The 27,756-nt window shown below is 41.7% G+C and overlaps 1 protein-coding gene across 2 annotated transcripts in view; it reads right to left on the reverse strand.

Annotated features, from left to right (window-relative positions):
- CDH13 (cadherin 13) overlaps positions 1-27,756 on the reverse strand; it is a 423,340-nt gene that overhangs the window by 12,519 nt on the left and 383,065 nt on the right. For both annotated transcript variants that reach the window (XM_075576708.1, XM_075576709.1), the window contains 3 exons: positions 22,810-22,952; positions 12,695-12,928; positions 8,744-8,962 (listed from right to left, as the gene is read on the reverse strand). In XM_075576708.1, the coding sequence (XP_075432823.1) occupies positions 8,744-8,962; positions 12,695-12,928; positions 22,810-22,952 (596 nt within the window). The remainder of the gene's footprint in view (positions 1-8,743; positions 8,963-12,694; positions 12,929-22,809; positions 22,953-27,756) is intronic.

A 27,756-nucleotide genomic window follows, 5' to 3' on the forward strand; every position in this document is an offset into this window, starting at 1 on the left:
GGCCGGGGTCTATGTAAAGCAATGCGGATATCAGTGCAACAGTTTATCAGGAGTTCATTCTGACTTTGGTTAGTAAGTGTATCTCCGAGGTTTTTGCCGGAGACACCATAGCAAGGCTCGGCCGAGTAGATGAGCAGAACATTTGAACTTGCAATTCTGCATCCCCGAAGTTGGGATTCACTGCTTGGGCATAGTTCAGTCAACTGGCTCACATGTGTCTCGACCCGAACCCACAGATAGCACTTCCGTTCGTGTGCAAACTCTGTTGGGTGTAGTTTGCAGTGTTTACGGTTACTCCTCTAATATCATAGTTTCACCTTCTGCGGTGGACGGGAACTGCATGTTCCATGGGTACTTCCCGGGGTTTGGCTATGGACATGCTGCCAGGAACGTCTGCCACCTCGGCTGCCTTCCACACGTTGGCCGGCTTATGGTCAACTACCCACTCTTTTTACAGACATTTCAGGAAGAATCATTCTTTGGCCAGCAGGTCCAGGAGTTATTTGTGGGTGTTGGCCTTGCATCCTTCCACCCCTTATTTGGAGACATGAACGAGGCGGGACGCTCACTCTTTATGGGCATCCTGGGCACCTCGGTTTAACACCAGGAAATGGGTTTGGTACTGTAGGTCTCTGGCATTATCGCTTAACAATCCAGAATAAACTGCTTTACCTTTTGATAATCGCTGACCTCCTCAGTCTTCACTATATGGTATACCTTCTCCACTTTCCTGATTAATTGGGGGGGGGGGCAGGAACTTCACCCACTCCTCCGGGAGGAGGTACAAGGTGGCACTGTTTTAAAATCCTTGCATGAATCCATCAATGCCCTCTGAGGCCTCATCAAATTTGACAAATGAGTTGTAGGTCAGCTTTGCGGTGTTGACGGCCCACAAACACCAACTGCTGGAGGGGGCATGGGTAGGCTGGGGCACTGAAGCCAGCATCATCTGAAGGCCCAGGGCTCACTGGTCTGCTGTGGCATTTGACCCCAATGCAGCCATTGCAGTCATGGCGCACTGGAGCAGGGCTGGGCTCCTCGGCTGGGTTTTTTGGGACTGTCTGGCTCCATGTGATCTCCACACTGGAGAAGCGAGATGTGGCCCTTGATAGTGTAACTGGAACATCTACAGTATGTCTTCTTCCTTGCCCTCTGAACTCACATGGTTCTGTCCCTTGAGCTGCACAGGTTCTGGGACAAGAGTTTATTTGCCGTGTCTGGGTTCAGTTTCACGAAGACTAAACACTACCTACTGGGGGAATTGTGAGTGTTAACTGGTTTCGTAGCACGGTGCTCCTGTAACCCCGATGCTCTGTGATCTCAAAAAAAGATCAACTCAGAGCTGAAATGCCTGCAGGAATTACAGTAATGAGCCTGTGTGCACCCCACCGCTGCCACCAGAAAAGAACAGCTGCCACAGAAGACCAGATGACTTACACAGAGAACATCACAAGCAATAAACAGTAAAACATGGGTTTAACTGGGGTCTCCTAGCTCACTAGGTGCAGTGCGTGACATAATCCCACTTACCCAGGTAGTCCCATGCAAATCTAGCCTTGTCCACAGCTACTAAGTCTTCTGATCACTGCTGGGTCGTATTTCCAGCCACCCTCCGATCAAGGAGACTACCCATGAGCAACATCAGCCTGCCTGGTACTCTGCAGCGGTCTCGCATTTGTAGTTTCCCCCCTCCCTTTCAAACCTATGGAGAAATGGCTTTCGGCCAATCATGGCAGGAAGAACAAACGGGCCAATCAGAGAAGATGGGGCACAGCTACAGGTCTGGCATTTGCCAATCGTGACGTCTTACCGAGCAGGAGACACAGACCAGCCAATCAGAGAAGCGCCTGTGGCCGCCATTGCCAGACAAGATGATCCGAGCTGGAGTTCCACGAGGGCGGATTGAATGGCGCGGTTTTGGCAGTGAAGAAAAAAGCCCCACTTTCGGTCTAGGTGTAAAACCAGCTGGGGTCCTGTGGTCACAACCTTCCCTGGACGCTGTCCTATCCTCCTGACCCTCCCAAGTCCTAGAAAACTGTCTGGAAATGGGGACCTACTGTAAGTGCCCTTACATGGGCATCTCCCTCCCAGACCAGGAAAATCAATTATCCAGCAGGGGGGGCATGGTTCTCAGGGAGAAAGAGGCCTCTGACCCAGCCCCCTATGTCCAGTAAGGTGGTACTTGAGCCCCACGTGTTAAAGCATAACATATACGGCACCACTACTTTATTGTATTTTTAAAGTTTCACATGGTTTTGGGAAAACATTCAAAGGCAATCCCAGTGCCGTTCAATAACACTCACGGGCAGTGACCCTGATGAAAGGGACAGAATGTCCGGGCTTAAACTTTATTTTTACCATCCTGCTGCCATTTTCGGAATAGCTATAATTAAATTCAGTGCTCCCGGAGAAAAAGGAAACCTATTCATTTTCACAAGACACGAATAATCAAAACACTTACTTTAAGAATAATTAAATATTTCTAAGGAAGTCAATTGTACTGACGAGTTAAAAAAATATTTGTTGCCTCGTTACATTACTGCCCATTTAAGAACTGGGTCAGACCTGGGGTCCGAGAAGAGACGGGACAATTCTGTTTGTAGATTGAGGTAGAGACATACACAGGACGGCCGACTGCTTTCCCAGGGCCAGGGACTAGAGTCTCCACCTGTCCCGACCCCCCCCCCCTCTCCCGGCGGCACTGGATGTACAAAACTGAACAAAACGCATTCACACCATTTTATGTGCGTTTATTTCTTTTTACGAAATTCATTAATTTAGCCAATCCTGGAAAAGCTAATACTGTCGCAAAATTAGCCTTACATTTTAGCAGTTTCGCAAGCTTTCCACGCAATGACGCCAGACGGGGATTGAAACAGTGCGCGCGCAGCATCAAACGTATATATAGCGATTTTAGAGACCTTTACAAATTAGCAGAATAAATGTGATTGCAATGCACATTGACTTAATGCCGACATATCGTCTGCAAACACTGACTGTGCTGTGTTTTTTTTGGGGGGCAATTCAAAATGGGCAAATTTCATGGTCCACGACCTCATGTGAAAGTTTTGCACATCTGGATTGAGGAACATATCAATGTCTCGGATTCCCTGAGACGCTTGTAATGCATTTGTTACAGCTGCTAATGCATGCAAAATCCCCAGATATTAACAGGTGACGATAGTGGACTTCTGTGTTGGGATTTTGTATTACACTAGTTTCCAAAATATATTTCTTCCAATATTACATAAATAATGTGAAATGCTGTACCCCCCCCCCCACCTCCTCTTTCTTCTCTACCACTCCCCTCCCCATATACTGTTTTGTATCCTCAAGACCACAACCCAATAAAACTTTAGCGTGATAAAAATAATAATGTGAGAAACTGCGCCTTTGACTGCCGCTTACCTGGAAAAACATGTCACCCTTCTTTTAAATTGTTTCATTATTGAACGACCTTTTGTCCACAAAATGATTGCCATTAATGTTACAGGTCTCCCGATCAATAGGTACTGAATGTTCCCGTGTCAAAATGAGAGAACATTTCAAAAGCAGGTTAAGAACTTTATGCCATAAAAAATAAGCAAATGATAAAATAATGCTCTGAGCCATTTATCCTGTTGCTTAATGATATGTCTTCCTATATTAGTGCTTCCATAAATATTTAAAACCAGCCATGCTCAGTAGCACTCCTCTGTGACACTTATATGCTTATATATATATAACCACAACATATACATTATATATATATATATATATAAATAACCACAACATATACATTATATATATATATATATATATATATATATATATATATATATATATATATATATATATATATATATATATATATATAATGTATATGTTGTGGTTATTTTGGGGGGTTCAATATGAGCTTGTACTGTAGGTGTCCTGTATGCTTCCATAAATACTAAGAGAGTTATTTTCCAAACCTGTCACTGAAACAAAAGTTTGTGAGAATTCTTATTTATTATGAAGGCTTCTTTAAGGTTATATACGGTTATATATAAGGTTTAAGGGTATATAATTGCAGTATCAAATAAAGAAGACGTTACTAAATAAGAGTGGTTTTTTTTTTACACAAAGGAACTTAACTGAGCAGTTGCAGAACAGACCAACTACACAGGAGCAGATAGGAGAAAAATATTGAACGTTGCAACCTTATTACTTGTGAACCTTTGGGTTACATGTATCACCCCATTATCACCTGACCATGGTCATTGCAATTCCTTTCTCAGGTTGTTACATTGTGCAGATTTTGTATTGTTAAGTAGCAATACATGGCGCTTAGTTTAATACTGTACTTAGTATAGCACAAGTGCTTGGAGACTATGAGGAAGGTACAGTATAACAAAAGTACTTTTTGAACAGGAAATTACGAGTAAGACCAATTTAACTTTAACTGTTCTGATGTATCATAATGCCATTTCCCTCTCTGATGCGGAATGTATGCTTTGCATCAGTTGGCAATTTGGTGAGCAGGGTTATGTCACTGTAATCCGCTAGGTCTGAGTTGGCTCTCTTGCAAAGTGTTAGAAGCTCAAATAACAAACGTCATATATATGGAGCAGGAGCACATTTATGCGGATGACATTTTTTGCTGTCAAGATGGACGAGGAAAGGGCCTATGTTCTGTGTATAAAATGTACGTTGAATGTATGAACATGTCATACGGTACATGCATGTATATCTTTATTTACATAGTGCTATCCACGTACATAGCGCGTCACAGCAGCGATACACGACATAATAATATAACACGTAATGGGGAAAAGCGCGTCAGACACAAAAGTAACAATAGGAAAAGGAGTCCTTGTCCCGAAGAGGCCCTGCGCTTCTCCGAAAGCATTTAAAATAAATGCCGGGGAACGCGTGAGGCCTCTGTAACTTTTACTTACCTTCCCTTCCAGCAACGCATCTCCATGGCAATCCGACGTCAAATGACCCCGCAACGTCATTTGACGCCAGAGCCGTGAAGGGAGGGGCGAGCCGGAGGGGAGAGGAGACAGGGGGACACGTCGGAAACTTTGCGCACCCCTGTCCTAGACGTTCCTCGTCATTGTGATCATGTAAAGGTGGCAGCTTCTCCTCCAGCATACAGGTGTCACGGCCTTTCCAGTGTCAGCTACTGCAGCAGAGAGCCTCAGTCCTCACACCGAGAAAATGACTTTTCTATATAATGAGTCTTTACTAAGCTCTCATGGGACTTTGTCAAAAAGGCAATTCCAAATAAAATAATGGGACCAGTAAAAGCTTCATGCACTGTTTATACAGATATGAATGCTAATTGCTTTATAACATCATAATTCAATAATCGGTTTCTTTTAATGCTTACAAACACTGCTGTAATACTTCGGAGATCCCAGTTAAATTAGCCAGCATTTAGGATGTGGGAAAAAATAATCAACATGATAATAAATGTAACATTAGGCACGGCGTTAATATTTTTAATATTAAGTACCTTGCTGTAGCTTTACTAAGATTATTTGCAGAACTAACTTACTCTCTGGAAGAAAAAGGCTGCGAGTGATCATTTATTTGGGATACACTGTCATTATTATTATTTATTTAAATAGACATTTAAACTTGTGGATGTAAAAGCTATTTGCTGGCATTATGTTGATATCAGACTGATATTTTTTTAGCTTTCCAGAGACTTTATATACCGGTACCAAGCCTGATAAATGTGTTCCCATAAAATCTGAAACTATCTGCATTGCTTTCATGTATTCACATCGCCCCAGCCATGAACCCCCCCCCCAGCCAAACCATGATCCCCCCAGCCCAGCCATGATCCCCTCCCCCCCAGCCAAGCCATGATCCCCCCAGCCCAGCCATGATCCCCTCCCCCCCAGCCAAGCCATGATCCCCCCAGCCCAGCCATGATCCCCTCCCCCCCAGCCAAGCCATGAACCCCTCCCCCCCCAGCCAAGCCATGATCCCTCCCCCCCAGCCAAGCCATGAACCCCTCCCCCCCAGCCAAGCCAGGATCCCTCCCCCCCAGCCAAGCCATGATCCCCCCCCCCAGCGCAGCCATGAACCCCTCCCCCCCCAGCCCAGCCATGAGCCCAGCCCAGCCATGAACCCCTCCCCCCCAGACCAGCCATGATCCCCCCCCAGCCCAGCCATGATCCCCCCCCCTGCCATGAGCTTATCCACACCCTGTAACAGACCTATCTCAGGGTCTGGATGGTAGTAACGCCACGTTTAGCTCTGAGCTAACTAACGTTACATCCCTGTGCTAACTATACTGGAGCTCTGGGGATCAGTGCTGTTACAGGAATGTCTCTTTTATATATCTTTAGCACTAACGCCCGTTATAGTAACGCAAGGGCTTGTTACGGCTGAAAACAGCAATTAACACATCATTACTGAGCTCTGAAGATCCTCAATAGCACTTAAGATATTAACGCCTTGTTAAGTAAATAATGAAGCTTTGTGGATCTCGCCCTTTCTTTGGTCACTTTCTCTTTTTCTTCCCTCCTCCTCCTTTTTTTTAAATAACCTTTCAAACATTTTATAAACTAATACATATTAGATAACAAAACATATACAGTATAATATTTCATATGGTACAACTCGTGACTTAATGCGGAAACATACTTTTGCTCTGGAAGACAATTGGATGAATTATGATGTGCAAACGTCTGCTAAATTTTGCGAACGCGGCAAAATGTGCCTTTATTTTTTTGTACAAATCTTTTTTTCTAAAATACAAACAACAAAAGCACCAGCCAGGTTCGCAAAACAAATGTAGCAAGTTCACATGCAGGCCGGATTGGTCTATATATAAAGAACATTGACAAATGCCACTTTTTATGTTCTTTAAAAATTTCAAATGAAAAACGCGTACACCAAAATAAGACACGTTTGCACATTCCCTGGGTAAGTAAATCAGATTTTACCCATCGTGCATATTTCAAATCCAACAAAAAAACTATTTAACACAAACTAATGCACATAATCTCTGGCAATGCTAAAATGGATGGATTTTAAAAACAAAAATAAAAACATAATCCGAGTAAAAACCAAAGCACGTTATGTTCCAGCAGCAAGCAGCTCTCTGCTAAAGAATTCCATATCTCGCTGGCAATTCTCTGCTTGACCAGTTCTAGATGTTTGGAAATAAGGCTCCTGTGCTCCGGTAGCCCGCTTTTCATATCGGTAAATAGATTAAAGTAGACCGTGCTTTTTAATGGGAACCAGCACACGTTCCCTCAGGAAGACCTTTAATCTGATTGCACTGAAATCTGGCTGGAAGAGATAAATGAAACCAGGTCTGTCCTGCTTTTAGCTACCGGAGATTTCTCAGTGGCTTTGCTTCCCACACATTGCTTTAGGTTTAGTGGCACTACTCGTAGTGAAGGGGTTAATCTCGCCAAGACTTCTGGGTATTGTTCATCTCAGGCTTATAACCGTGTCGTTTGTGAAGCCGAGTAGGAGAAATAGTACATTACAGTGCGCTATTTCTTATTACCGCTGTGGAATTTGCAAAACATCTCTATAAAGAAAACAGGAAAAGCAAACTTTGAAACGGTCTGTTCCTTATAAAGAACGGCATGAAGAAGCCGCGGGGGTCTCCTTGGCTGCTAGAGATGTGCAAAATGTTCACAAACGTTTGTGAACGTGACTAAAGTTGCAGTTTTTTGCATTAGAAGCAAAAGGGTGACACACTGTGCTCATTTGCATGTCATTTCCCAAAATACCTGGCTGCAGTGGAAGCGCGGTTTGCAAAGAGATAATGGGGAAGGGCAGGGATGCAGACCTATCTGAGACATGTAACTGGTGATTTTTGACATTTTTTTACCCACCATAAACTATTTAATGTTCAATTTTTTGCTAAAATATATATGTAAAAGTACTGCATACGCTGTCCACAAAAAATCAAAGGTCATGTGACCGTGAGGTTTTTATTTATTTTTTTGAATTCACACATTTGTTCATTTAAAAAAAAAATTAGGTTAAAGCTGCAATTCAGTCTTTTTTTTTTTTTTTTTTTTAATATTTTTTAATTCAATAATTTCATGTGGGCAATCTCTAATTACCTAAAGAATTGCATAGCTGCCGGTCAATTCGTTCTCCGTCTATTGATCGGCAAAGTTTGGCGACATCTTTAAATATGGGGAATGTAAATCGTTGCTATAGGAACAAGCATGCTTGTTAAAATAGAATACAAGAAAATTGGTCTTTCAAAGTTCTTTTTTTTAAAACAGAAAATGCTAAAAGTATTTTTTCTTACTACAGAACTGATTTATTAAAAAAAACACACATGCAGGATATTGCCTGAACTGCAGCTTTAAAAAGTGGTATTTCCCGCTTTTTATTTCAATTAAAAGACACCTCTCAGAGATTTTAAAAATTTGCATCAAACTCACAAACTAAACTGCGACCACTTGCCACATCTCCGGTGTGTGAGCGACTTTCAACAAGGTTTATCAGAAGCCATTTTGGATCCAAGAAATGTTGATAAATATACAGTAGTGTAGAAAAAAAAATAGGTGGTGTTTTCATCTTCTCCAAGATAAAAGTCCAGGGAGAGGCTGAAATGCTGCCCAATGCTACAGTAAATAAAATAAGTTACCATGTCCACTGAGAAGGTTCTAATATCAACACAACATTTCCCCTCGCGTTCAACATTTAAAGGTATTTCTATGAATAATGTTTTCTTCTCCCAAGAGAAATATTATAATGCACAAAGTTAATTGCTATAAAAAACACTTACAGAACAAACTGAAGAGTGAAAAGAGCAGGAGTGCGGCCACGCTGACTTGGGGAACCTCGCCGGAACTGCAGTCCATTTTGCTTTTCTTGCAGTAGCAAACTTGTATTTTTAGTTCTGTGCTGTTGGTCAGAGGAGGTTTCCCGGCGTCCGTCACCAGGACTGGCACGTTGTAATTGGCTCTCTTCAGATTATGAAGAAGGCTGATCTGAGCATGAGTATCTGCACAAAGATATCAACGGGTAACACGTCAATTAGACACATGCGGCACAAGACAAGAATCACACAGTGCACCGCTACTTAAAACTGCCTGTGAGATGCGCTTAGGATGGAAGGCCCCAGTTAGAGAGCACATGTGGACCATTTATAAATGGGTTCTACTAATAAAGACATTGCAGTTCCTTCCCTTTTCCTGTCATGTTTAAGCTAATACAATGGAGAATGTTATCTTGATATTGCTGCACGACTGCTTTACGGACTAGACATAAGGATAAAGTGAAATGAAGTGCAAAAATAGAATACAGTATAGTCGGACCGCTTTATATAACGATGTGAGAGGCTCCAGTTATCTAACAAAAACTCTGCTTGTATATTTGCGTTAAATGAACGAATCTGTTTGCCCTCAATGACCTGCAGGCCCATTTGGCAATGAAGGGGTTAAAGGTGCAGTTCCGCCAACATGATTATATTTTATTTGTTAAAGATTTCTCCACAATACCAGGGTAGGTCATCTGTTTTCATCTCTAGTTAATTCCCAGCTCGGTCGTTTTTTAAATTGCGTATTTTAATCCAAAAAAACAAATAAAAAGGAACGTGGCTGCTAATTCCCTCTCACAGTGACATTGATGGACCTCAAACAAGCGTATCTGAGAAGATTGTCATTTTTTGTGTCTGAGACGGACCTTTGTACTCTGCATGGAAACAGCTCCGTGTTGCATGGACTGGAGAAAGTGAATGCACAGGAGGAGTTGCCGTGCGAAAACTACTGCAGGCGTCGGGCCTTTTTTTAAATAAAAATGTAAATCAAATCTAGAAAAAAAAAGAAAAAAAATAGGCTTTTAATCTGATTAAAAGGACATCCCAAGGAGCTCACCTTTAAGGTCGGTGATATTACCTGCTGGTTAGCAATCTCATCGCATCATTTAATGGCAAACAAAAGAGCGATTTGAATGTATCCCTCAGCGATTACATTTAAAATGAGGGATACAATTACTCAAACTTTATAAAGGTTCTTATCGGTTTACTTGAATTGGCTTTTGCTCTGTATATAAGGACGGATACTCTGTGTATAAGGACGGATAGCTAGGGAATAGGTAGAGAGAACAGGAATCCTTTTTATTGGTGCACACTCTAAAAAGTAAGGAACGTGGCCATACAGTATAGGCCAACAACCTCAAATTAGAAAAAAAACATATTAGTGGTCTATAGAGGCAGATAATGTCCGGAGTTAAAGCCTTGGCTACTACCAAATAGCGAGACCTGATAATGAAATGGTAGCAGGCACTTGGAATTATAGGTGCTACTAATAACTAGCTATAAAAACTATTTTAATGACCCATTGGGTAAAACTATTAACGTGAACTAAAGAATGAACACAGCTGCCGTGAGCAGACGTGGTTAAAACAATGTGAGGGCATGCGAGTGTATAAACTGCCTATGGTGTGTGCAGTTAGACAATCTGAATTAATTTCCTGTAACAACATAGTAGGTGGAATTGGAAATTATTGCTAATATTAACCATGAGGGTGTAAATGAGTGATCAACTGCAAAAAAAAGCCCATATTCAGCCCACACTGCCTGTATAATTGATTCCAACAGTGTCTGATTGTGTCAGTGGATAATAGGAGGCAGAATCTGCCCAGTGTGATGAATGGCAATAAAGTACCTTGGTTAACACAACTTTAAGATACTTGTGTCATTGTGAAAGTGGTATTGTCAATAAGCCAAAACCTGTTTTAAACTATCAGAGAGTGCAATACCCTATGTGCAAAAGTATCCACTGATGTCAGTGGTGAGATGGTTAACCAAAAAATGCCCAGGAAGCCAATAGGCAACAAAATAACTTGGCCAGAACCCCTCCTAATCATAATATATCAATAGTGTTGGTACAGTTTGATTAGTCACCCTGTCAAATATGCCACTCAACCCATGCAGAAATAACCCCCCCTCCCCCCAGGGAAGTACAGGGAACCTGATAATATTCCATCTGTTCCTGGAACAAGATCGTTACATCAGGTGTTTCTCAAGGAGTTCCGGGAGAGAATGCTGCCCGGGATCGCCTGCACTCACACCTCACAGATGCGACCGTCAGTAGTAGTGAAGTCTGACTACTGAATAACCCAATATAAAGACGGATACTCTGTGTATAAGTAAACAGGAAGAAGGTGCAAAACCCAAACGGCGGAACATTGCTGAAACTCCAAACACAGGGCACTCAGATAGGCATGACAGGTACAAAAAATTACAATTTATTGTTCAAAAACAGATTTAAAAAAATGGACAAACAAAGTGAAACCAATTAAAAAACAATAAATTACACCTGACGGATTTTCTATCCAGCTGGACAGCTATCACCTACATCAAGGCGGGGTTATTTTAACCCCTTCTGTTTATTTGGGATCTCTGTGAAACATTTTTGTTATTATTTTGACCTATTGAGATGTGCTTCCTCCTATACTATCTTTATGCTGCTTGCATCCAGCCAATTGGCTTATATATTTTTTGTGATCTAGAGTAGTTGTGTATTGTTTTTTAATTGGTTTTACTTTGTTTGTCCATTTTTTAAAATCTGTTTTTGAACTTTATTTTTTTTTTTGTACCTGTTATACCTATCGGAGTGCCCTGTGTTTGGCGTTTCAGCAATTCTCCGTCTTTTGGGTTTTGCACCTTCTTCCTTTTTACCTATTCTGTTTTGCTCCTGGGTGCACCGCCTATTATATTATTTTAGGTTAATTAGGTTGTTTATTTTATTTGTATGGTTGTAGAGCTCTGTGTATAAGGACAGATACTCTGTGTATAATGACTGATAAAAGCTGGAAGGGCTATTGTTCATGTTTATCGTGAAGAAGAGCAGATTTGATGTAGACTTATAGACCAGATCTTTGTGGATTACATTTAGGGATTCCGATTTTAGGTCTTAGTGCAAAAACACCCCAACTGATCAACGGACTCTCCCGGTTGAAACCATTAAAAACCAGCAATGAAGCATCATTTCCTACTAAGTAGCAAAAAACAGGGAAGGGAATAGAGCTCAAAACATAGACCCACGATCTTGGCATTAAGTACATGAATCAAACTTATTTCGTCGTTGTTTTTCTGATGTCTGCCTACTTCTTTGACATTAAAGGCGACAGATTTTTCACAGCAAGTATGCGTAAAGTGTTAATTTACCTGATGGCAAGACCGTGAGTCTTCCTACCCTTACAGGGATACATGCACCTTTTTGTGTTTTTCTAAAGTCTTTTTGTGCTCTGTGGTGATATCTGGGACGTGTTCCTCTATTGATTAGGAAGAGGTCAGACAACGGATGCAGGGAAAGTAACTACAAAAAAGTGCATCGATTAAACGCTGAATTCACGTGTCCATTTTTATAAAATTGTTAACATTGAAACCCAGATTTTTTTTATTAAAATGAAAAACGCTAGAAAAAATACATACTGAAAAGCGGAATCTCTAATTATAGTGTGTAGTGGTTCCAAAATGTCACAGAGACCAGTTAGATGCCAAAGGCTCAACACTAATTTCATCTACAGTCTGATGAACTCCCACAATATACAGCAAATGTATGTTACAACTTGGTTAATTGGGTTCTATTTACTAGGCTGCGATATCATAAAATCATATTAGTTAATCTCTTGAGTGGTTGTTAATAAACAATAATGAGTATTGTAGTTCAGCAAATAGACCAAATGAAGATAGAGTTCGAAATGTGGACTATATACAATATATACGCACTGTTTAGCGGGGTGATTTTCCATACTTTATCAGGTCCAGTCTGTTTGCTCAGCTCAAACTTAAATGGGTCAGAATTAGAGTAGAGATCTCGGTCCGATGCTCCCAAGATGACAACGTTGAGGTCTTTTGAGTCCTCGCACACCTTTGCCAAGGTTGGATAAATATAAGGTACATTGTCGTTGACATCTTCCAATGTAATCTGAAAGGTCCCTGTGCCCGTAGCAGGAGGGCTGCCTGAAAGAAAGAAAAGAATTGCACACAGTTCACATAATATTACACCACATATGATCACGACAGTGTGAAGACAAAGGGCAAGATGCTCGAAGCTTCTTTACATCGGGGTTCATAATGTGACGTTACCTAAAATAGGAACAGATGTTATTTCCCCCGAGTTAACATGGTATCCACAAAGCTAACTATATGAAAATACAACGTGTAAAACACATTTGGATAGTAGGGGCTTCATGTCATATTAATGTAGGATACTATTGTCTTCCAATAACAGGACGTTTGCGTTACTCATAGCCAGATCCTGAAATATGGCTTTTGCTGGAGAGGGGAGGAAAGAGAGGGGGGACAGAGAGGACAGAGAGATGGTGCTGGGAAATTAAGTCATGTTATTTAAATAATGCCCAACTTTGGTGCTGCACACACTCTGACTCTGCACACATCCAGGCACTGGTAGAAAGGGGGGGTGATAGACAGCACTCTGACACAATGACTCAGCAAGGTTGCAGGGTGCACGGAACAGGAAGGGACCCTAATTCCCTTCAGAAGTACTAACAAACCAAGAGATAGTACCAGCACTCTCTGTCTCACAGCTATAGATATAGGCGAATACCAGTGTAGGGAATGAATAATTTAATAACACTAATAATAAACTGAAAATATAGCAACAATAGCCAATACGCCAATGCAAGAATTAATATCACCATAGAGAAAATCAAAAATTAAAGGGGGTAGAGGGGAAAGAAGGAGAAGGGGAAAAAAAACACGAAAGAAAAGGAAAAAAATCACAAAAATGGAAAAAGGAAAGCCCCCCTAGTTTGCTTTCCTTTTTTCATTTTTGTGATTTTTTCCTTTTCTTTCGTGTTTTTTCCCCTTCTCCTTCTTTCCCCTCTACCCCCTTTAATTTTTGATTTTCTCTATGGTGATATTAATTCTTGCATTGGCGAATTGGCAATTTTTGCTATATTTTCAGTTTATTATTAGTGTTATTAAATTATTCATTCCCTACACTGGTATTCGCCTATATCTATAGCTGTGAGACAGAGAGTGCTGGTACTATCTCTTGGTTTGTTAGTACATCCAGGCACTGCTCCCACCCATTCCGACACTGCACCCACACACTGCAGAAGCCCTATTTTAGGATCTGGATGGGAGTAACACCAAGCTTAGTTTTGACTGAAATAAGGTTAACGAGGAGACTTCAGGTTATGTTAAGAGGCTTCAGTTGATAGGGCATGCTATTCTTTTGCCTCATTTGCATGTCATTATCACAAACATCCGCTCTAGTTAATATTATTCTCTTTACAGGACAAAACTCGTAAACCTTATGACGTCGTCCTTTGTGGATAAAGCGTTACTGTTAGCTTGACATTAACATCATGTTAAGTAGCTTGTAATGGTGCTTCCAGCATCCAGCCCAGAGAGTACAATTTGTACCACTTATTGAGCCTGGGGGGGATCTGTAAGAGATATACAGTGTAGTACACAATGGTCATTCCAGCACTGCTTTTTTTTCAGATTGTCGGCATCAAGCATGTAAGTATAACCTATTCAGACATACAATATGTTGAAAATATGTCTCGTTTAGTACCCCTGATGAAGAGATTGATGCATCTGGCGTAAAACAGAAGAGAAGACCTCCTTTCAGTACCACCACTTATCATTCTGACTTCCCTTAAAACACTCTAGTCTAGACATACTGTAAACAAGAGTGAGAGCCCTACCATGGGGAAGGACACTCCTCTTTGTTCTTAGTGTGGGCAACGGGGTGGCACACAAAATATACATGATGAGACAGAGTTCTTGGGATACCTTAAAATAAGCAGTGCCTCCTGCTTGATTTATTTTTACCGCCCTCCCCTTGCTCAGTTATGGTTCCCGAGATACATACGTGTGGAGGTGGTTTAAATCTCCTGTGTTATGCCGGCCAATGGGAAGCCACGACGCTGTGAAAAGTGGGATTTAAATATACAGAAGTATTGGAGATAGCTTTACAGGAATAGAACTAGGGGGTCCCTGGAGCTGAAATTTATGCTCTTCAGATACAGGGACCCCCTGATTTCCACCCATATAAAAAGGGAGTAGGGTAGGGGTGTACGGAAAGAGAAAAGTTATTAGCAGCTAAGGATCACTTGTCTGTCTGACCCAGTCTGCTTATTTCACTACCTGCTGGGAAATACCAGATCCCAATAGTAGGCCTAACCTTGAATTTAATTTGTAAATGTAAGATATCTATGCATCTATTACGAGATTAGACTCCACCACCTACTCTTATAAGGTGTTCCATGAATCCCTCAGAGTACAGAAGGACTTCTTCACGTTTCCCTGAGTGTATAACTCAGTGGTTGCCAACCTTTTTTTGGTTAAGGAACCCTATATGATATTCTGAGGAACCCCAACCCTCTCTAATAGCGCGTCTGAGATCAGATGCATTGTAAGGAACCCCAACCCTCTCTAATAGCGCGTCTGAGATCAGATGCATTGTAAGGAATCCCAACCTTCTCTAGCAGCACTTCTGAGATCAAATGCATCATAAGGAACCCCAACCATCTCTAAGAGCGCCTCTGAGATCAGGTGCATTGTAAGGAACCCCAACCCTCTCTAAAATCGCGTCTGAGATCAAATGAATTGTAAATTCTTCTGTATTTGGTACAATTTTAAAATGACCTGAGAATTACAGGGAACCCTTTAGGGATGTCTGGGGAACCCTGGTTGAAAAACACTGGTATAACTTTATAGTTTCAGAGCATGACGCTGCTACTTTCTTAGAGCACACAAGCAAGGCATTCCAGGAAGTCCAACCCCTCACGAACTTGCATTTGGTCATATTTTCTACTACTGTAGCTATAAGATATAAGATATAAGTGCTTTTAGACATCTGTATTTTGAAAGGTATTAATGATCCAGATGTAACCAATGAAACGCTGAATTGCCATTGGGTCATTTTAGATCTGGGAGAGAATATACCTTTTACATTAAAAAAAAATGTGTTTTAAATATGAAGCAAACTAACAAACTGCATAAGTAAAACCACACAGATATGATTAGTCTTTAGGACAACTGGTCTGAACAGTGACACTTCATCCATTTTAATCAGTGGAGCACAGAACACTGCCTGCATTCCACCATGTGTGTCTAACTGTTCCCTTTCAGCACAGCCCAGCGTCTCTTTAAATGAAAAAGACATTCTTTTTCACTTTTGATTGGACTAATTGAATTTGTAATACGAATCCAATACATTCTTGGATCTTGATATATTATTAAGAAAAGTCATGAGACAGAATGGATGAAAACACAATGGAGAACTTGAAATATGATCATAAAAGTCAGCCTTTCATGCAATTAATTAAATTGCGGTCTTTAATTCTGAATGCATTATTTCCAGACAGGACTGATGGTGCCTGATACGCCGGCATTATCTTTTTCCCTAGTCAGTAATATTTAAAAAAAAAAAATCTAATTTTTGGAATTAGGAACCTGGCAGCAATAGAAATACACTATTATTTGTCCGATGCCGATAATATTTTATTTGCACTGCCATGCAAATGTATCTTTATATTGCTCAGGGACTACCCAACTAATCTAAACGTGAACAGAAAGACAATGACTTGTTTGCCTGTCTCTAGTTTACATAGCAGTGCTTTGAGTCCGGCTACACTCTGTTTTATCCTGTTAGTTGTTTACAGCAGCAGCATAAAAATGAAGCTCTTATTTGGCCTCTGATAGAGAAAATATTAGGTAAGTACAGTTGTTCCCAATAATATCAAAATGGTCTATAACCACTTTTTGGCAGGTCAGGGGTTATCTGAAACATTGTAACAATTTTCCGGTATAATGTAATTTGAAATGTCTACATACTGTACAGTAGATAAATATTCTGCTTGGCTAATATTGTAATCATGTACTGTACTTGTAATTTAGATATGAAATCTTTTTCAGTTTTGGTAATGAGCACTGAAGCAAAGGCAGCTGTATTAAAACACTGATTTCAACACTTTCGTTTTAATCAAGGCTCTGCGATGACATTGAAGCACTATTTGTTCTGTAATTTATGTGATTAAAATAGCAAAAAGGATGCATCTGGAATACAATTCTTTCATTATTACAGTGGTGAGTAAAAGATAAGGGGATTAATTGGGTTGCTATCAAAACTAATTGTCTGATTTCTACCCAAACAGGTAGAGACCGCGCGTGCTAATTAATATCTACGCTACAAAGCCATGCTGACGGGAACTAGAGAGATATTACCATGTGCCATATTCATGGATGTGTTTGATGCTCCACATTGAATACTAGAATATTTTGCTAGTTTCTTAAAAGTATACTAGCTTGTTACATTAATATTGTTGCAAAATATTTGTTGTTTTGTGAATAAAAAATGTAAATAATAAAAATAAATCTTGGCATCTTTTATTGTTGTATGGTCCAATGAGGACGTTAACGATGCAGACTACGATCCCCGATTTACCTTTAACCGGGGGGAGCCTCTCAGAGGCCATCACCCGTACCACGACCCCTCTGGTTCACGATATAGGGGCCTATGCAGAGAGCAGCGAATTTTCGAAATTCGCCATTTTTTGGAGAAAATCGCGCAGAAAACAGCAGAAAATGGCGAGTTCCGAAAAACGCGCCAATTTTTCTTTTCTATTTGTAAAACTCGCCTCGCGGCTGGCGAGAACCTCAATCTCGCCAGTTTTAAAAATATCCTAATGCAGAGAGCCGCGAACGGCATCTAGCGGCTGTTCGCGCCAATAAAATGGCGCGATTGTCTCCTTTTTGCCTCGCCATAAAAAATTGGCAAGAAGCTGCCGCTCGCGGCCATTGCAATGGGAAAAAAAAGGCGCGAATTTGTTTTTACACGTTTCTGAAGCGCGCATCTCGCCAATTTAAACTCGCCACACGCATCCATGTTAAACATAGCAGAATTCACACTTTTCTGCATATGGAGAATAAAACTCTCCAAAAAAGGTACTTTTTACTAAATTCGCCATTTTTAAAATTCGCTGCTCTCTGCATAGGCCCCATACTCGTTTTGTCCGCCTGGAAAGAACACTTGCCGCGTGGGCACAATATGTCGACACGGTCAAGCTCGCTCCAGCGGCCAATAGAAAGTTGCAAGGTCACTGGAAGAGGACGTTTGAACTTACTAATGGTGGCACCGCGGCCACACGTTGTTTCTTTGTGCTACACACGGACACAAAAAAAACTGACGTGTCTCAGAAACCAGGTGATTCCCGGAGGCTAGAGGACCACCGATCAGGACCAGGGGGCCCCCACACCTCTGTTTATGTGAATAGTACCGCACTTATAGTCCCGGCGAAGGCGACGCTGATGTCACGCTGCGGTCGCTGAAAAAATCAAATTGAATTGACTTCCAGTGATTGCGACCAAGTCGTCGCGCCGCTCCTACTATAATGGCACGCGAAGGATGTAATACATTTGTTTTGACGCGACATCGCGCAGCCTAAGAGAAATGGGGACTGCTGCTTTAAATAGTTAGTTACATTGCTCTCTAGAGATCTCTCAGGATGGTGCGATATAATGTACAAATGTTATTGACCAATATTAAAATAGAATTAGATTGTTCATTATGTATAGATGTAGCTGTCGCCTTATGGTGGATATTCTGGTTTATCACTGCTATTAAATCCTAAGAAAATTCAGTGGTATTCTGCGTTACAACGCGATATGCTATGTTATCAGCGGGAGCAATGAAGTCGGATAGATCTGTCATTTCTACAAACCGTATAATAATATCCTTAAAGTGAAACTTACAGTATGAATGTGGTTTTATTTTTGCTTCAGTATGCCCTGTACATGTCTAATCTAATCCGTGTCATTGAAACTGACAGAACGCGAAGAACCGAACGTTTCACAAGCTCGGTACACTAAAATATCTACAAAGAACTTGAATGTTGGTCAATGAAAATGTATCACAACCTACAACCAACTTAATCTCACCAGATTCTTATTGTTCTCCACTTTTTTCCATTTGACAGATGGCATCAGAATTGCGTTACACAAAACAACAGAGGCCTATATTCACGAAAAGGCCGATAAATAGAAACATTTGCATTATTGCTATTTCTTGCCAAATTATTTAATTAGCCTACAGTATATGTTAAGCCATATCGCCAGTGGTAAAGCAGAGAAGACGGACTGTTTACCCTGGTGAAATATCTGCGATAGTTTTAACTACCGTGAAAAAGTATTGCACATTTATATTTCCTATCCCAAGCTGGGCCTATCTGGTAGCCACTGTATCCATTTGGCAAGATAAACCAAACTGGAATAGAGACTACAAATACATTCCATAAACATTTTAATGTATTAACCCCTTAGTAGCCAAATGGCCAATCCATGACTAGCTGGGCACTAAGCTCTACTAAGGGCTTAATATATACGTAATAGTAGATTACCTACCCCCGCCCCCCCCCCCCCCTGCATACCAAAGAGTCTAAGGCCTATATCCAACAAGGGTTTAACCCCTACATCCCTGTACCCTCTACGGGCCTCTACCCCATCATTACAATAAATACACACACAGTAAGTATTGGACATGGTAGTAATGGAATGTTATTCAGATGAAAATAAACATGTCACAATTCTGTAAATGAATGCAACAGGCACAGGACCCATTTTGCATTAAAATGACCATCAGATTTATTATGCAATGAAAATATCTTTTATACCTTATTGAAGACACTAAATCCTGCCCATAACACAATGGGTTTAATCACGGCATGTATGAACTGTACCACAGTGAATGACTTTCTTTCCTTACCTATCGGGTTTTCTGTTGCTATTGCAGCACTCACTCAAATAGTTAATTTTTGCATTTCAGAAAAATAGAAATGAGCTACAGTGGCGACCAACTTTATTCTAACTCGGCTAGCTCCGCGAATTTCAGATTATTATTGTGAATGTGACGATATCGGATGAGGCTTCATATTGTCCTGTTAAAGGGCCAACAGGATCCATTCTGTCTCACTGAACCTCCTTCGTGAACTCTTCATCTTTCCATCACTGAAGGTGCGGCTGCGATGTAAAGCTCGTGTGATATCTGGCTTACAGCTTCCTAACATTTTCTCTGCTGGGAAGAAGGAGATGAAGGAAACAGAATCCATCTGCTTACCAGACGTTCAAGGTTTGAAGTAGTGTAATTCCACAGTGCACCCCAGCAGGATGGTGACCGGGTGCAATCTAACTTGGAGTTGTGAATATGCCACCGCGGGTGAATGGATAGGATCTAAATGTGATTTAGTCGTGGATTTTATCCTCAGGAATGCATGTTTAATGTTTGGGTGCCACATTCACACTACCATTGTTCTTGCTCTTTAGTATATTTGGGCCAATGCTGGTACCGGGAGTTTGAGGTGTATGTGTCCTGACTGCCTCATCACATCATTGTACCTTCATATACTTCTATTTCACTTACTGTACTATTTGTGTCTAACTATACTTTATTTTATCCCCTCTGTATCCTGCTCATGTTCTACACCTCTCTTCCTTGACTGTTTTTCCGCTGTCACAGAGGAGGACGTGTCATTGCTGATCTCCTCTTCCCCCTCGACCACTTTCCCCCTATTCCCTCCCATCTCCTCAAACCTCTCGCTCCTACTCTACTCCCCACACTTACACATATTTTCAACTCCTCCCTGCACTCTGGTACCTTTACCGTCTCCTTTAAACATGCAACAGTTACACCCTTACTCAAAAACAGCAAGCTTGACCCTAACGGTCTCTATACTTATCGCCCTGTCTCCCTCCTGCCCTTTGCCTCTAAACTCTTTGAACACCTTGTATGTTCTCGCTTGCTCCATTTTCTCAGCTCCTATTCTCAGCTACCTGTAGATCCTCTATAATCTGGCTTCCGCACTGCTCACTGAAACAGCCCTCACTAAAATAACTAACCAGCGCCATGCTGCCAAAGACCAGGTCATTACACTGCAGAGAGGTCATATAACTCAAACTCTCTGCAGCCTTTGATACTGTGGACCAGTTTTTTCCTCCGTCACATTACAAAGATACAGCCTTTCCTCTGTCGCTCTACTGCTAAAACTCTAATGCAGGCCCTCATTCTCTCCCGTCTCGACTATTGTAACCTTCTACTGTCCGACCTTCCTGCCTCTCCCCTACAATCTATCGTAAACACTACTGCTATAATTACTTTACTCTCTCCTAAATCCTACCTCTATGCTGATGACACACAAATGTACTTTTCAACCCCTGACCTTACACCTGCTGTACAGACTAAAGTTTCTGAATGTCTTTTTGCTATATCATCCTGGATGGCCCTCCGCCGACTTAAACTTACCATGGCAAAAACAGAGCTCCTTATACTTCCTCCCAAACCTGGCCCTACTATCTCCTTCCACATTACTGTTTGAAGTACCATCATTCACCCAGTAGCACACGTACGCTGCCTAGGGGGTCACACTCGACTCCTCTCTCACATTCGCCCCTCACATTCAAAAGGTTGCTAAAACCTGTCGATTTTTCCTCCGCAATATTACAAAGATACGCCTTTTCCTCTGTTGGTCGACTGCTAAAACTCTGACACAGAACCTCATTCTCTCCCGTCTCGATTACTGTAACCTCCTGCTGTCCGGCCTTCCTGCCTCTCACCTGTCTCCCCTACAATCTATCCTAAATGTTGCTGCCAGAATCACTTTACTCTTTCCTACAGTATATCTGTCTCGCCGTCTCCCCTGCTGAAATCCCTCTCCTAGCTTCCTATAAATCCTGTATCACAGACTCAGTTCTCCTCCTCACTTTTAAAGCTTTACACTCTTTTGCCACTCCTTACATCTCAGCCCTAATTTTTCGCTATGCACCATCCCGACTTTTTCGTTCTGCTCAAGGATGCCTTCTCTCTACCCCTTTTGTGTCTAAAGCCCTCACCCGCCTTAAACCTTTTTCACTGACTGCCCCACACCTCTGGAATACCCTTCCCCTCAATATCCGACTAGCACCCTCTCTAGCCACCTTTTAGGACCTTTCTTAAAATGCACCTCTTTAACGAAGCATATGGGTATGTCCACTAGCTGATACTTTACATCTCCGATGCACTGACCTTGGCCCCTTGCAGACGCACTTACTGTACCAGAACAAGTTCACCCTACTTAACACTTGGATTGTAAGCTTTTCAGGGCAGGAACTTATTTTCCTATTATTACTTTTATGTCTGAAACACTTAGTCCCATTATGTGTTATATTATTATGTCACGTATATTACTGCTGTGACACGCTATGTACAAGGATGGCGCGATATAAATAAAGATATACATACAAACATCACAATAAACCACTAAAAGACACAGCGGCTTGTTTTTTTGTGTAACCCTTTTTACAATGCATACAGTATCAACCAAATACATGAACATAACCAAGATAAAGGTGTATTGATATGTTCAGAAATCTGTCTGTGCCTTCATCTATTACAAATGTACAACTGCTTAGTATTTAAAATGTAACCAGTTATAGTTATTTGGGGGGGAACAGGAGGGGGGGGGGAGGAGGCGGGAGATAACCAGAAATGACCCTGATACTGTATCACGTGTTTCACTTGTGCATTTTCTCAATCAATTCTACCATTTGACATACTGCTTGTGCACATATAATTCTTAAGCCTCAGCTAAAAAATACAAATAAAATTAAAAAAAATATATATATATATATATATATATATATATAAAACTATAAAAATTAAATCTGTCAATTGTATGAAGGCCACAGACACGCTTTAAATGTATACGTTAAACATCATTGCTAAATTATATTATCAATGTATACCGCAAGGATTGTTCTAGAACACAGTATCTCATCTCTTGGATTAACATATCCAGAGTACTAGACACATTGTAAAAAGCATAATAAACACTCACCGTTATCTATTGCTAGAATAAGTGCAGTGTAAGTGTTGTCGTGGACAAATGTGGATTCACGATCAAGGGAGGAGGTGGTATTGATTGTGCCATTAACAGGATTAATATACAGCCAGCCTGCTTCATCCTTCAATATGGAATACCTGTGTAAAACATTCACTGGGTCAGATACATCAAGGTAAAGGGTTTATACAAAAAAAAAAAGTACACTTTTTATCAGTTGCCTACTGATGGAAAGGGTTGGTGGTATTTATTATTTTTGACATTTTTATCATGAATCTTGACCTTTATTGAAAGACACAAAGTAAATATTATCTGGGTTGTAAAAGGAAGGAAAGTGGATAATGTGACATCCCTACATTCTCAACTCAATTACCTCTTCCAAGTGACCTACAGTACAACAGCACTTAATGAACATTGTAGGTTTAGCCTTGTATCTTGAAAGAGATAGAGTTGCCTAGTATAAAAGTATACTGTTATTTTCTGGGTATTGTAAACATTTGTGTGTAACTGTTACAAGTTGAAACAGAGTTAACCATAGTCGATATGCTAATATACTGGCCCTTAACTCTTGGGGAGATGATGCCACCTCTTGCTCTGGTTACAAGACTCATGCTGCGTCTTCTGCTTCTGCATCAGAGGTAAGACCTGCCCCCGGCCACTCTTAGCACTCGCATTGCCCGTTCAGAGAGGGAGAATTCCAGACACGTACATACATGTACGGTATTACCACTCCTTTTTTACCGGACAGAGGAACAAATTACCGGTCTGTCTGGGTTCCAAACCGGACAACTGGCAACCCTACTCTCATAGTGTAGTATTTAAAACATGTATTGCATATTGGTAAAAAGGTGAGTATCACACATATAGAAAGACATCTTTAGAGCATTCCATGTATCAAATGACATGGGTTACTGCAAGGGAACACTGTCTCCACACTCCCGCAGATCATCAGCATTAACGGCTTCTGGTGCAAGCGATGGCAGGGCAGGTGAGTAGAAGGACCTCACCTCGGTATGACCCAGGTCCCGGAAAGTCCGCTGAACCACGTTAATTTCAGCTCCTGGGACCCCCTGGTGTCCGAGGTACTCACCTCTGAAGGTGCCTCTGGAGAAAAAAAAGTGGAGGTTTAAATCTCCCATGGCATGTAGGCCAATTGGAGGCTGATACATCATCTATCGCGGTTTCTTTTTGGTCCTGGTGCCGTGGGAGAGTAAGAACCAGGAAGTAAGCTGCAGCACCTAAGGAGGGGGTATGTATCTCAGGATCCAGGGGTCTCCAGAGCGGAAATTAACGCGGTTCAGCTCTGAAGACAAGGGGGTCTCACAACCATTGGAAAAAAAAAATAGGATGGAATTCTGCTTTAAACTGCATGGGAACGTATCTGTTCTGTTTTAAATGTACAGTATTTAGGATCCTAGTATTCATATTAAGAACAACAATATTTGTTTGTATTTTTATGTACATATTGTGCAGCCATACTGAAGAAACTTAGAAAAGCCTGGGAAAAGACACAGAGGACCAGAAGGAGAGAAAAACAGATGGATACAAGTTAATATAAACTGGCATACTGCTGTCAATGTGTTCGTTTGAGAGCATTCCAAGAAGAAGTCTCCATGAAAAAGATTAACTTCATGTTCTACTTTAAAAGCCTCTTCATTCTGCAACTTATTTCAATGTGGCAAAGCACTGTAACAGCCAACGCTGCTTCAAAACAATATCTCAAGTCTAAGGCCTCGTCCAGGTAGGGAACGGGTGAGCTGGTGCTCCGGGCTGTGCCCAGCTCTGCCGTGCTTTTCCTGGCCAGCTAGGTGCGCGCGCGTCTGGGAGCACGGCCCCAACGTCACAGAGATGGTTTGTCCTCTTTGGGCGAACCGCTCACATGACGCGCTTGCGAGCAGCAAAATCAATTTTGCTTGCTCGGCAAGCGGCTGAGCGCCGGGCGGGCGCTCACGCAGGCCACGTGTATTGTCGCAACGTGTCCAGCGTGAGCCCGCTCAACGCCACCCTGGACGAGGCCTAAGAAACTCAGATGAAACTGACCACGTCAGATACTGCATCGAGCAGACTGCACTTACCGGACACTTCATTTAACCAGGCACGTTTAGCCAGGGACTGTGTGTTTATTTTCTCGTTTACATTATGGGCTATATTAATTAAGCACCAAGGCTCCTTACAGCCCATGTAAGATTACTGTTTAGTAGAGAAGTGCCAAACCTTTGCAGGAGTTTGAGAAGCACGCCAAAAAGTGACACTTTTTTTTAGTCGGCAAAACAGCAAAACATTACTAAGGGTACAGTAAACTCGGTAAACCATTCGTATTTTGTGTCTGTATTCTTCCCGCCGTCTGACTGTAGGCCACGCGTGGCCCAGTAAGTTATAGATAGGGACTCAGGCCCCAACCTCAACTATAGTCATAAGTCTGATGGCTAAAAAAGGAGGGGTACACATATAAAGAGGATGCGGTTTAATTAAATAACTTTGACTGTTACACAGTACAACGTATTTAGGGTAAATTAGGTGTGAAACAATGCGTTAAAAACTCAAAACCGAAGGCCCATCACACAGCGTGTACCATGTCATCACGCAGCGTGTACCATGTCATCACGCAGCGTGTACCATGTCATCACGCAGCGTGTACCATGTCATCACGCAGCGTGTACCATGTCATGACGCAGCGTGTACCATGTCATCACGCAGCGTGTATTTAAACGACACTAGAGGGCGCTCTAATAATGTGCAAATAAATTCTATACAGTGTATTAATATGGTGCAAAGTGACAAATAAAATAAATCACGTGCAATAAGAAAGGTAAAATCACTCAACCCTTAGAAGGACTGTTTCATGGTCCAAACGAAAATGGGTATAGAAGAACCAGGGGAGCGATGATGAACCTTAAAAAGAATAAAGACTACATAGTGCAATATTGTCTAAACAAAACACAATGTGTTGCTCCCAAATGAACACTCACAATATACTGGAAATAAATATGCAGTTATCCAACTAAAGTGGATGGAGCAGGTAGGAGGTATCACAATCTCAAAAGAGAGAGACACAAAGCCAAGGTGCAAATGGTAACAAACGATTTATCCAAAAAAGTAAAAATTGGAGGCTTACAAGATCCAAAAGGAAATACAGCATGGAAGGTGAGGTAAAGGTGGTAACTGAGTAGCGATATCAGAGTCACAGCACACCGCCGCTGCAAGCCTCCGTTCTACGTCTTTGCCGGGAGCCGATACGTCACTTCCGGTGTTTCGGCCGGTTGGATAGTGACGTCACGGGATTCCCAGCAGTCTCTCTCCCTCTCAATCGTAGGCTGAGGGTCACGCTCTACGCGTTTCGCTGTTCTAAGTGACGGCTTCGTCAGGAGTACTTTTTTGGATAAATCGTTTGTTACCATGTGCACCTTGGCTTTGTGTCTCTCTCTTTTGAGATTGTGATACCTCCTACCTGCTCCAGCCTGTGACCATCCACTTTAGTTGGATAACTGCATATTTATTTCCAGTATATTGTGAGTGTTCACTTGGGAGCTTTCTACACATTGTGTTTTGTTTAGACAATATTGCACTATGTAGTCTTTATTCTTTTTTTTTTTTTTTTTTTCAACTTAAGTTTTATTTTTTTAGAAGGTCACATGTACATCAGGCATTGCATACATTGTTATCCAACACAAAATCAGAACAAAATCCAGTGTCCATGTATTCTAGCTATGCACAAGACAGACTGGGGGGGGACATACAGACAAACTAACATCTCTAAGCTACGCGTAGGGTAAACAGGGGGGGGTGGGGAGGGGGGAGGGAATTATCTTCTACCGTGGTTCCGCTGCGTGCCTTATCACCTTCAGCCAATCTCTTACAGGGGGTGGCTGGGATCCCACCGGTTTCATCTACGCCCCCCTCGTGGGGCTCTCTATGTCTCCCGTCTGTCTCTTATTTTTAGTGTCATTAAGTGTGTTTGTGCTGCACTACTACAGGAGAACGCATTTCTCTCTATCAATGCCAAATTGTAGACCTGTTTACCCCCGGTATGTCTGTCTGGAACAGCCATGGAATCCAGACGTTTAGGTAATTTTCGCCTGTGTCTTGTACGAGGCTGGTCAGTTTCTCCATCTGACAGACCGTCCAGATTCTATTCCGAATTGCTGCTATTAATGGGATCGTATTTTGTTTCCAGCGTGCTGTGATCTCTCCCCTCACTGCCGTTGCAAAGTGGGATATCAGTTTATGGGTATGTTTGGATAGGTCTTTGTGTGGTCTGTTCAGAAGGAACAACCATGGGTCCAATGGGATCTCAACGCCTAGGATTCTAGTTAGCCAATCTTTGATTTGTTCCCAGACTCCGACTATTTTGGGGCAAGACCACAGCATGTGTAACAGGTCTGCTTGCTGTCCACATTGTCTGGGGCACAATGGGGAGTAACCGGGCAGAAATTTAGCTAATTTTGTGGGGGTGTAGTACCATCTCATCATTACTTTATATGCGTTCTCCCGTAGGGTCGTGCATATGGAGCTCTTGGAGACCGCGGTCGTAATTTTTGTCCACTCCTCTAATTCCAGCTCCTCCCCTAGGTCAGACTCCCATCTGGTCATATAACCCAATTTTTCCGCCACTTCGACTCCCGAACCCATCACTTCTTTGTATAACTGCGATATGAGTCCCTTAGTGGTTGTCACTGAGCGACAGAGCTTTTCGTAATTTGTCAATGGGCTTATTGGTTGATATGCCTGGTAAAATGCTCTGATCTGGAGGTATCTAAAGAATTCAGCATTCGGGATATTTTTATCAGATTTTAGTAGATCAAAGGTTTGTATGCCTCTTCTACCCTCCAGATCTGTTAATCGGTTGAGATGGTTAGCTTTCCAGATTGCGAATTTAGGACCGTTCAATCCCGGAGCAAATAATGGATTATCCCATAGGGGGGTCATACCAGATTTTTGATGGGT

Source organism: Ascaphus truei, chromosome 19 (assembly GCF_040206685.1).
Source record: "Ascaphus truei isolate aAscTru1 chromosome 19, aAscTru1.hap1, whole genome shotgun sequence".
In the NCBI taxonomy this organism is placed as follows: Eukaryota; Metazoa; Chordata; class Amphibia; order Anura; family Ascaphidae; genus Ascaphus; species Ascaphus truei.